Source organism: Otolemur garnettii, unplaced genomic scaffold (assembly GCF_000181295.1).
Source record: "Otolemur garnettii isolate 467f Iridium unplaced genomic scaffold, OtoGar3 scaffold00084, whole genome shotgun sequence".
NCBI classification, from domain to species: Eukaryota; Metazoa; Chordata; class Mammalia; order Primates; family Galagidae; genus Otolemur; species Otolemur garnettii.
In genome coordinates this window covers 4938442-4950632 of record NW_003852479.1, presented here as the reverse complement: position 1 = coordinate 4950632, position 12191 = coordinate 4938442, and the positions used below count along the sequence as shown (strand labels likewise).

The window sequence follows — 12191 nt, the reverse complement described above, 5'->3', positions numbered from 1 at the left end:
TGCTATCTGTCACGGTACTCTGCACCTCCACAAGATAAACATTTTTACCTGCCCTGTATAAGAACATGTGAAATTTGTATTTCTGTTTCTGCCTTATTTCACTTCAAAAAATGACCTACAGTTTCATCCATGCTGCTGCCAATGAAAGGATTTTGTTATTTTTTATGGCTAAATAGTATTTCCTTGTGTAGACATGCCATGTATTTTTAGTCAGACGTCCACTGATGGACGTTTAGGTTGATTCTGTATCCTTGCTGTTGTGAATAGAGCTGTAATAAATGTGTGAGTCAGGTGTCTCCTTGATACGTTGAATTCTTTTCCTTTGGATAAATACTCAGTAGTGGGATTGCTGGATTGTACCATAGTTCTATTTTTAGTTTTCTGAGAACTTTCTGTACTGTTCTCCATAGAGGTTACATTTCCACCAATGGTACATAAGAGGTATAAGAGTTCTTTCTTCCCCACATTCTTGCTAGCATTTTTTTTTTTTTTTTTTTTTTGGTGGTTGTTGTTTGAATACTAGCTATTCTAAATGGGGTAAAATGATATCTCATTGTTGTTCTGATTTGCATTTCTCTGATGATTAATGATGTTGAATTTTTTAATGTATCTGTTGGTCATTTGTATATCTTCTTTTTGAGGAATCCCCACTTTTTAAGGGTATTATAATTATTATTTTTACTGCTGAGTTTTTTTTACGTAGGCCTTTGTCAGATGAATAATTTGCAAATCCTTTTTCCCATTCAATGGTTTCAACCTTTGCTGTGCAGAGGACTTTTTGTTTAATATCACCCCATTTTTCCTCTTCGTACTGTTGCTATCTTAACCGTAATGTCATTACTAAACCAACATCCTGAGTGTTTTCCTGTTTTTGCCAAGCAATTACTTAATTTGGGGTCTTATATTTAAATATGTAATCTATCTAGAGTTGGTTGTGTATATGGTGAAAGATAGGGTTCCAGTTTTCTTCTCCTGCATGTGGATATCAAATTTTCCCAGCACAATTTATCGAAGAGGATGTCTTTTCCCCCAGAGTATGTTCTTGGAGGCTTTGTTGAGAATAGTTCTTTGTGAATATGTGGATTTGTTTACAGATTCTCAGCACCGCTACGTTGGTCTGTGTGTCTGCTTTTATACCAATACCATGTTGTTTTGATCACTATAGTCTTGATAATTTGGTGTGGAGTAGTTGGATACCCCAAGCTTTATTTTTTTATTTGCTCAGGAGGGTTTAGGCTATTTGGAGTCTCTTGTGGTTCCATGCAAACTTCAGATATTTTTTTAAGTTTCTGTGAAAAATGATATTGCTATTTTGATAACAATTGCATTGAATCTGCAGAGGACTATGGGAAATATGATCATTTTAATCACATTTATTCTTCTGATCTACAAGCGTGGGACGAAAGACCTCCATTTGTCTGTGTCTTTTCAATTCCTCCCATTAGCGTTTAGCAGTTTGTCTTGTTGAGCTCTTACCTCCTTGGTTACATTTTTTCCTAGGCATTTTATTTTGTTTTTTATACCTATTGTAAATGGCATGGTCTTCTTGATATCTTTGTGTGTTTATGTATAAAAACATTACTGTTTTTTGCATGTTGCTTTTGTATCCTGTAAATTTACTGAAACTATTTATCAGATTAAAAATTCTGTGTTGGAGTCTTTTCTAGATATAAGATCATATCGTCATCAAATAGGGATAATTTGACTTCTTCCCATCCAGTTTGCATTCTTTGTATTTCCTTCTCCCACCTGATTGGTCTGGATGGGACTTCCAGGCCTCTACTCATTATCAGAGTGTGGAAAGTGGGTATCTGTGTCCTGTTCCAGTCGTTAGGGAAAGGGATTTTCACGTTTTCCCCATTACGTATAATGGTAGCTATTGGTTTGTTATATATGGTTTTTATTATGTTGAAGTTTATTTCTTTCATGTGTAGTTTTTTGTTTTTATCATAAGGAATGTTGAATTTTATCAAATGCTTTTCTATGTCTATAGACGTGACCATATAGTTTTTCTCTTTCATTCGTTTGATATGAAATATCATATTTATTTATTTGTGTATATTAAATCATCCCCGTATCTCTGGGATGAAACCTCCATGATCGTGGAGCACTATTTTTTGTTGCGTTGTCACACTCAGTTTGCCACAATTCCATCGAGGATTTCCGGGTCTGTGTTCATTTGAGGTACTGGCACGTGGTTGTCTTTTGGGGTTGCATCCTTGCCTTGTTTTGGTATCAGAGTCATGCTGGGATCATTGAATAAGTGAGGAAGAATTCTCTCCCCTTCCGTTTTTCAGAATAGTGTGAGGCGAGTGGTGTCAGTTCTTCTTGGAAAGTTGGTAGAACTCATCAGTGAAGTCAGGGGGTACTAAGCAGTGCTTTGATGGAAGACTTTTTATTAGAGCTTCAATCTCAGTTTATTATTGGTTTTTGAGGATTTTTATTTATTCATGGTTCAATCTTGAGAGCTTGTGTGTATCAAGGAATTTATCCATTTTTTCTGGGTTTTCCAGCTTGTTGACATACCTTGTTCATAATGATCGCTAATGATTCTTTGGACTTCTGTGGTCTCCGTCATTATGCTTCCTTTTCTGATTCTGAGTTTAGATGGATTCTGTCTCTCTCTCTCTCTCTTTTTTTTTTCTTACTCTGGCTAAAGGTTTGTCAGCTTATCTTTTATGTCACTTCTTTATTCTCAGTTGCATTTATTTCTGCTGTGACCTTTATTATTTCCTTCTATTAATTCTGGGCTGGACTCATTCTTGCATTAGCAGGTCCTTGAAGTCCATAGTTAGATTATTTGCTTGAAATCTTTCTACTCATTTAATGCAGGCTTTTATCCTTCTTGGCATGACTTTTTCTATATCTCGTAGGTTTTGGTATGTTGTAATTTGATTTTTGTTTGTTTTAAGAATTTTATTTGTTTTCTGTTAATTTCTTCCCTGACCCAGTGGTTGTCAAGGAGCATGTTGGTGAATTTCCTGGTGTTCGTGCATTTTCCAAAGTTACTCTTGTGATTTATTTCTAGTTTTATTCCATTATGGTCAAGAAGGTACTTATTTATGTCCTATATATTCTATCCCACGTGGGTTCACTCTCTGCAGCAATGCGTTTGCCTGTCTTCCAGCAGCCTTCTGTGTCCGTCTCAAGGTTCCCAGGTGTCAGGTGGCTGGCCCACAGTTGGGACTGCAGAAGTCTGTGGCATGAGTGTGGACAGCTGGAGGTCTTTCACTTATCCTTCCCAACATAAGGAGTCCTTTCCAAACTCCCTGACGACCCTGACCTAAGAGTCTGTCTCATCCCTTTTCACTAACCTTTGCTTCTTTTGGTGTTACTAGTCACAGCTCTGCTTAATCTCAGTGCTCTCTCAGAAATGTTTGTTGAAATGTGATATCTGCTTGCTATTTTGGTCCCTTGCTATGAAAGACTTGAGGACCAGATGCATCTAGTCAGCCATGTTGACATAAAGAGGTCAACGTTGTGAATCTTTACCAGAAATTACCTTGGTATGCACGGCCACAGGACACGGATCTTCTCTTACATAATCATGGCACCGTGATCAGAATCAGGAAACTTAACATGGATACAGCATGGTCATCTGACCCATGAGGAATGTTCAGTGTTGTGAACATTATCCTGATGGTATTTCTTACAGCTTGCTGTTTTCTGGTCCAGGGTACAATCTAGGAACAGGCGGCTGTTTTCTGGTCCAGGGTACAATCTAGGAACAGGCGGCTGCTGTGCAATCACTTCTCCTTTGATGCTTGGCATACTGCTGCTTGATCTTGGAGATTCGTTTTGAAATTGGTTTAAAAGTTTATTTTTGTTATGTCCTTTTTAACCAGTGAACTTGGGGAACATTTTATTCTGGTCGTGAGCTGTTTTCTTCTACCAAATCAGTCTTTCATTTCATCATCCTTCACTTGTTATCCTGCGTTCTTGTTTGTTTACAGAGCCAGTTGTTTCATTTCTTTGTCTCTTTCCTGCCTTGTGTTTTATGAATGATGTTACCCCCGTCTCTACTGTTGCTGACATAGGGAACTTGCATTTTCCCCGACATCCTCTCCATCCATACTGAGACCATCAGTATTTCCTTGGGGAGGGTGGGGAGCTGTGCCCTCTGCTGACATCTGCCAGCTCGAAGGCCTGGGGAGGCAGGTGGGACGGGGATCTCAGCCTGCTTTGTGGGGAGGCCCTGGCTTGGTCTCCTTTTCCAGGTTTTATTAAATGTCAAAATTCATTCAACCTGGTTTCACGTGTGTTCTTTCTGGAGATACCTGCGGGTTTGCATTTTTTTTTTGCCTCTGCTAAGTGCTTGTGCTGGGTGTTTAAGGACTTTGAAAAGATTTCCCATGTTTTTCGTCACTTCTTTTCCTACTTTTCTCCAAATCGGTGTGAGATTGGTGATTTTGTCACTGCTTTCAATGACCCCCCTTTCCCATCCAGGTGTGGTGTCTGTGTAGCGGTGGGAGGCAGAGTGGGGAGGTGCAGCTCTGAACCACACCACAGTGGGTCGTCTTGATCTCTTGTCAAAGCTCATGGTGGGCACTTGTGTCTCTTTTATTCCTTGGTCCTTTCATGATTTTACTTTATTTCTGTTTTTCTGATTTTCATATTAGTTTCACTGAGGATTGGGGGAAGAGAGTTGATGATGCAACTTCACCTATCAATTCCTTTGCCTTACTCTAAATTAATAAAAATAAAGTGTAAATATTTTTGGAGGTAATTCTCACATTAAAGGCTAATTCTGAAATGTCAGGTCTGAACTTGTTCTAAAAGGATAATGGTACAATTTTTAATTTTTAAAGGGCTTCTTAATTTGATAAGCTGGTAAATTCCATTATTTACACATGAAAGAAGTAGGTTACAAAATATAATCTTCTTTCAACCATTCTGGCCTGTCAGTTTCTCCTGTCATTACTGCGTTTCGCTTTTCCCCATGTCAGGGGTTTTCTCGCACACTAGCACTTTCACTGGAACATGTAATCTTCTGTATGTGAAAGCAAGAAGCAAGCGCGTCCCAGGTAGTGGTTACATAGCTAGGACTTCTTGGTGGTCTAGTGGCTGAAGGTAGCCACTTCTACACACTTCACCCAGGAATGAATTTGCTACTGGGAGCACTGGCTCTAGAAGAATGCACAGCTTTTTAAGAGTCTCACCTGGAGCTCTGAGATGAGAAGAGGATGGTCTGTCGGCGGAATCCATCCCACAGTCAGGCAGGTGCAGGTGCTATCGGGAAATAAAGCCTCCTGGCAGACAAGTCCCTGCTTTTAAATAAGACCTTTGTGGTCTGTTTAGCATCACTGGGCAGAGAGACTCCATCCACATCTCCCTGCTCATGGTATGAACTGAAATAACTTCATGAGGTTTGGACTCACACAGACACAGCCAGGCAATCTGCTGCTCATACAAATGTAAATGTATTCAGATCCCTGTGAAAGCTGCGTTTTGTGAGCAGCAAGTCTTCTGATTTATTAATCTTTTCTGTTAGTGCCAAGACATACACACTTCCTCTTTCTCAGTTCTGTGAAACACAAATCTGCTAGGGAGCAGTGAGGCTGACAGACAGGAGTCACTGCGCTAAGGGAAGTGTTTCTCCTTGATTCAGATGCCATGGCTGACACCGGTGTCGTTTCAGGAGTGACGGGGTGGGGGCAGATGTCTGTGAATGAGCAGGCTGCAGGTGTCACCTCCCGGCGGATCAGGAGACAGAGCACGAAGCAGGTGATGACAGCGGGACCCCAGGCCTGGGGGTCTGGCTTTGCAACTCGGTACACCACTTTCTAGCTTCATCCAGTTGAGCAGGTTACTTTATTAATCTGTCTTCACAGCAGATACTACCTATGAGAAATGAGGATAAAAATAGGATCGATGTAAGAAGATTTTCTGATGGTTGATTTAAATTATACATAGTTCATGCCATTTATTATTCCTTCCACAAATATCTTTGTAAATAACACTACAGTTGTCTACTTAATAAGCTCAAGATATTGTATAACCTATTTACTAACTTACTGCAATTCTATAAAGAAAATACTTGACACTGGGCAATTTACAAAGAAAAGATGTTTATTTGGCTCCTGGTTCTGCTGACTGTCCAAGAACCTTGGCATAGCATCTGCCCTTGGGGAGAGTTTCAGGGAGCTTCCAGTCAGGGCAGAAAACAGAGGGGCGCAGGTGTGTCGCGTGCTGAGAGAGGGAGGAAGAGGGAGCTCGCACTCTTAAATGACCCGCTCTCCCAAGAACCAGCAGAGCAGCGACTCAGGCAGCATCACTGGGAGGCCTGGAGCCATTCGTGAGGGAGCTGCCCGAGGACCGAAGGTCTTACCCCAACAGTGGTTAGTAAACTTCAACACAAGAATTAGACAGGCAAATCTCCCAACTGTATCAGTCACTAAAGCACCCAGTTTGGGGACATTGTTATAGCCTGAAGAATTTGGAAAATATTAGGTAATATGCATTAAGGAAAAGTATCAGTAATATGCTTCCAAGTATTTGCTTCTTCAACGGTTAAAAATGATTTGTTGCCAGGTCCTTTGATTCGTGGTGCAGGCGTCTTCACGATACTTCAATTCCCATGGAAAACTTATATTTGTATGAGTCCACAAGTAGCTAACTGAGCTACGTAATTACATAGGGGAAAGCAGAAAGCAGTTTTTCTTAAACAAATAGTAGAAACCTACCTGACTGTAGCTTGTGTTGCCAGACGGCCGGTGAAATGCAGCAGCGCAGCCGTGGCTTTCTGCACAGCCGGAGCCTCTGTTCATAGTCCACCATCAAGTAACTAATTGTGAACATGCTATTCTACTCAGGATTTATGGTTTGCAAACTACATAACCCCTGTAAAGAAAACTGAGTTAAGAAGGGCTCGCATGTCAATCTTTTTGCTTTAGGCTGCCTTGGAATTGCAGAACACAAATTGGGTGAACATGCAAGTTCTGCACATTAAAAATTGATAAGAGGACTATGAAATTACGTGATGAGTGAGAACGATTCCTGATTGTTGTGTAGGTAACGTTGCTTCGTTTGACCTCACTCGTGGCTCCAGGAGGGGGACAGGGCAGGAGCTGTTCTTACTTTCTCCTTGGGGGTTAGTGACTGCGGCTCTGGGCCATCAGGTAGCTGTCTAAGACTCACCTGTGCATGTGCACAGGGGGAGGCATGAACCCAGGGACAGCTGGCCCAGGTTTGTTCCCCTTACCGCTGTGTATGATGTGCTCCCTGAGAGGGAGAGGATGCAGGCACAGTGAAGGGAAGGGAGGCGGCAGGGAGGGGTGAGGAAAGGGGGTTTACACAGGCAGGGCGCTGGAAGCAGGAGGAGAGGTGGCTGGAAGGAGGATAAAGAGGCTGGAAGGCTGGGAGCAGGGGTCACAGGACGCAGGGCCAGTAGTGAAACTGGACGTCGGTACAGCGTGTAGCTGTGCTAGTTAGTCCTCCAGGATTTATTTTGGTGGTTGTGTAGTTGTTTCTTCTTGGGAAGTAGCCTCTCTAATTGGCTTTATTCTCTGAAGTTTTACTTGTTTTTCTTCTTATTTATATAAGTCTTTGTTTTCCTGTGGAATATAGTTTCTGTTTGTGCTTTAAGTGACTAGTTTTACACATGCCCTTCATGCCTCTATGTTTAGTCAGCCCCCCCTTGTCTGATTTTGCATGACTGCGTTGAAGAGACTCCTCAATGATTAGAGAACTACATACTCTTTACTCTAGGGATAGAAAAGATTTAATCCACTATAATCCACTGCTCAAAAATCAGCTGACATTCTAGTTAGAAAGTAAATTTTCCAATATAAATATCAATCTGTCTTAGCTGGTCCTATAGCAGAAAAATCAAGAGACTTAGATTTCTGTACTATTAACCTTTGGGTTTAACCCTAACAGGAGACTGGATTTTTGTGAGCAATTCTAGTTTTCTCTGCCTTTATTTTTCTGTTACTGAAAATCAAGGGATGTCCCCATTGCTCCTGTTAGGTTCCCCAGGTATATTCTGAAATGTAATTTTGAGAACGAATGACTCCACAAAAATATAGACTCGTCCCAGCTATACCATCATCTGGCTTAGTTCTGTGCTCATTTAGGTGGAACTGCAGTGCCTCCTCGAATCCTTCCCTGTGGGATTCTTTAGATCAAAGCATCACTACTGGGTTTTAGCACCATAATTCTGCCAATCCCAGGGCCTGAACTGACAGCTCTCCTGCAGATGAATCCCATTCACAGGGGCAGGAAAAGGTGCCTCGTGTGCTCATAATCTTTTACCTCGTGGAAAAATAGGAGAGGAGATGATAGCTTAAGACTAAAGAATCAGATTTTGGAGCACAGGGGCTACAGTATTCGTGAGCTGGACCCGCTCAGGCCTGTCTGCCGCTCTCCCACCACACGGCTGTGTGGCTTTCAGCAAGTTCTCTGTGGGCTCCCAGTTCCCTGGTCTCTAATAGTTGGGAATGAGAGTATTTAGGGGGTTTCAAAAATCTGCACTCAAGAATCCTTTGTCATTTTCAAAGCTAATCTTCTAGGGAGCCCTCAAATGTAAACGAAAGCCACCTTGACTGCGGCTGGGTTGGCGGGAGCAGGGTCCCCTCCTAAGCTTGCGGAATTCATCTGTGCATCCTAATTGTGAAGTCGCTAGGCTAAATGATTTTAAGGGTGTTTCCATGTGTGAATGTATTGAGGTCTGTATTTCAGTATAAATAATCTAATTTGCTTTTAGTAGCAGACTCTCTCATTGCTAAAAACCTCAGGTTGATACTAACCACCCAAACTGTTCAATCCAGTATGGAATACGTGTGGTTTGGTCTTTTGTCCTTCTGATGAGGAGGACGTTTACTTGTCACTTTCATATGAATAAATGGATGAACAGCACTCAATAATTTTGGCAATTTTAAAACTCTTCACAGTATGACCTTACGAGAAGGCTAAATGTCTTTTGCAACTTAATCGATGGCAAAACGAAAGTCTTGCAGCTTTGCTAATACAGTAATGATATTTATTTCCATACCCGAATTTTTGTTAGTGTATATAAAGACATGCTTACCTAAATACTTTATTTAACTTACGTTGTTTGTCTGTACCTAGTTTAAATCATAGCCTAGCTTCACAAAAAATGGAAGAAGTTTACAGGCCTCTCCTCTTTCAAATGCAAATAGTTATTATCTATCCCAGCAAAGCAAGGAAGCCAAAAAGGAAAAAGCATCTTTGCCAAGGTTAACCTTTCCCTTAGACTGTGTGGGGGTAAAGCTTTTGTTCCTTAGAAGAAGAAAAGAGACATCATGATGACATCTCCAGCCTGCGGGAGCACCAAGGAACGCACAGTATTCCAGCTTTAACTAAGATCACTTGGTCTTCTTGGAAATGTTATTACTTATCAGGGAATTTGACACATTTCATAAGTATAATGTTTAGTTAGAAATTAACACGATCGAGGTGATTTGATATCCCTGCCCTAATTTGGACTCTCAGATCCTACCACACTGCCCCACCCCACGACTACCAGAGACACGTGGGCTGGTGACAGATCTGGGCGGCCCTCTCCGCACTGCCCACAGATCACACTAGATTAACCTCCCACATCAGATGCTGTGCATTTGTTGCTAGATTTTATGTGTTGACGATGCCTGAAATAAAATATTTCAGATCCTTCAGAAAAAATTTACAGCCTAACCTCAGAAGAGCTACCAGCTTTCAGGGGCCATTCAGTGGACATGAGTCAGATTTCCACGGCTCTCCTTGAGACCTCAGAGGCAAGGGGGCCCTGTGGAGTGGAAGAATGGAGGTAAGTTAAGCCTCAGTTTATATAGAAAGATACCGTGTAATAAAACTGTGAGGAGCCCCAGCTCATCATCTTTCCCATATAAAGTTCATTTTTGGGTGTGAACATCATGTGAACCTTCTTTTTATGCTGTCTGGGTCCTCTGCTGACCTAGTGTCAGGTTTGTTAGTGAAAGGCTTATAGAGTCATCCCTTTAAGGGGAGGAAATAGTTCACTCTCTGCAAAATGTATATTGTGAAAATGGAAAGATATTTGGAATTTGATAATCCTCACCATTTCTTCTTATATTGAAAAAGAACAGTTGCCTTGCTGAATTAGTTAGCTTAATACTGAATTAATTAACCCAATAATTTCAATATTTTGTATTAATGGAATATTAGCCAATGTAAATAAAGTTTTTAGACTAGAATATTAAGTTTCTTTCTTGAAATTGAGCCTGAGTAACAATATCATATTTTAATTTGCATAATTTTGTTCTTTCCTCAAGTAAGGGATGTCTACCAGTTTATAAGGAACATGGGCAATGTTTATAAATGCTTTGGAAAAGTAGTCCACTGTGCCAGTCTTTGTTGGCAGACTGTAACTCCCTGAGGAGGGCAGGGGCTTCTTGTAGAAGGACTCAAATAAATGTAAAGTAAAAATTGTTTATGTTATAAATTCCTTTTATTGGTTTGAAGTCTAATTCTGCAGTAAAGGGAATCAAGAGTTATTTTTTTCTGACGGAGGAAGTAATTGAGTTATGGTTCTTGGATTTCTTCATGTCCAGCGCCATCCATGTAAAGAATGGATGGATGGAAGGCTGCTATTTTTGTTTCTCCAATAATGTCATTAAAGGCTAACCTACACGTACACCCACCATCGTTTCCTAAAACAAAAGGCATTTAAAGGCACACTGAAAATATGGAGGGCACATACTAACACAATAAAGCACATTTCTTAAACATTAGAAATATCACGAAAATGTCACTACCTTATCCTTACATCCTCCTGAAGCAGTGAAAATCGTATCGCATGTCTGCACTGGTCCGCAGGTGAGAGCGTACGATCTGATTTAGACTGTGCTGGGCATAAAACATAATCTGAAGAACAGTTATTTCTATCACAAGGGGAAATATTCGGAATTATTCAGTGGCATTTACTCCTATGTATCTTTAGGACCAAAAAAGCTGAACTGTGTTTGTTTTTCTCTGTTCTCTCACACTACCTTTGTCAAAGCTTGGACACCAGTGTTCTAGAACTCCCCTGGTTCCTCTCACCCCCAGCAATGCAGCACAACACGACGCAACACAACACTAAACACACAACACGATACCACACAATACACACCACAGAATGCAATATAACATGATACGATACGATACATTACAACACAATAACAAGTAAGTGCTGCCATTAATTTTTGTTTGGCATATCTTGACCAGCTATCTGTGTACTCCTAATTTACTGTACACAAACGAGGCGATTTTGTCTGGCAGTCTACTCCTCAGGATTCTATTAAATGGCCCGTGTAATGATGTATGTTCTTAGCGATGACCTGAGGCTCAGCAAGTTTCCAAAGTGCCTTCTGAGTCATCAAAGGACACAACCAGAGAGCACAAAACCTCTCCTTAGTTCCACTGTGGCTTCATTTCTCAGGAAAGGGAGAATGATGAGAATTTCTCATTAAAAGGAGAATTGGTGTATGGGGCACATTGAAAATTACGGCCGCCATAGTCCCCTCACACCTGCTGGCTTCCAGTAACTCCCACGTGTGCAGTATTGATCAGGAGAAAAATGAAGAATTGAAAACTGGCTCTGTATACTGTGTATTGATCCCGTGATGTATTTTCAGCTCTTCAGGAAGAGATCATGAAATTCAGTCTTCGTTCTACTTTTCTGAGAGCAGTACAGATGAAGAGGAAGAAGAATTTCTTGACAAGCACCATGTCACCACACTGCCGTGGTCAAAGAGCACTTCATGACTATTTGTTCATTACTTTTTCCATTTTGTACCTAGAGTAAAGTAAACAACTGAAAAAAATAACCAAGTCATTCTATGTGTTTAGGCATAAGACATTTCAATTATTAATGTGTCTGATGTTTCAAAGCTTAAAAACTAATAAAAGCCAGTAAAATTACAAGTTTAAATGATTTTTCTTTCAAATGATATATTGTATGTCAAGCACTAATCAATATTTCAGATGATAGTAAAACTTGATGAATTTTCAGGAAAAAAACAGATATAACTCTGTCTTTAAAATCTACCATAGAATAGAAAATGGTTGTATTTAAAATAATATTCATTGCTCAGTTATATTTTAAATGATTATGTCAGGGGTGGGGACCAGATGTCAGTCAGATCTCTGCACCCTGGTTCTCTCGGTTCTTATACTGAAAAATGCTTACTGGTGCTGGGTCGATGGAACACATGAGCAGACCAGCAGGTGCA

General features: G+C 40.6%; 1 protein-coding gene across 1 annotated transcript in view; it reads left to right on the top strand.

Annotated features, from left to right (window-relative positions):
- ZBBX (zinc finger B-box domain containing) overlaps window positions 1–11778 on the top strand; it is a 106983-nt gene extending 95205 nt beyond the window's left edge. Inside the window, exons 18-19 of the mRNA XM_012808110.1 lie at window positions 9628–9766; window positions 11595–11778. Of these exons, the coding sequence (XP_012663564.1) occupies window positions 9628–9766; window positions 11595–11724 (269 nt within the window). The 3' untranslated portion in view covers window positions 11725–11778. The remainder of the gene's footprint in view (window positions 1–9627; window positions 9767–11594) is intronic.
- Window positions 11779–12191: the final 413 nt, after the last annotated feature.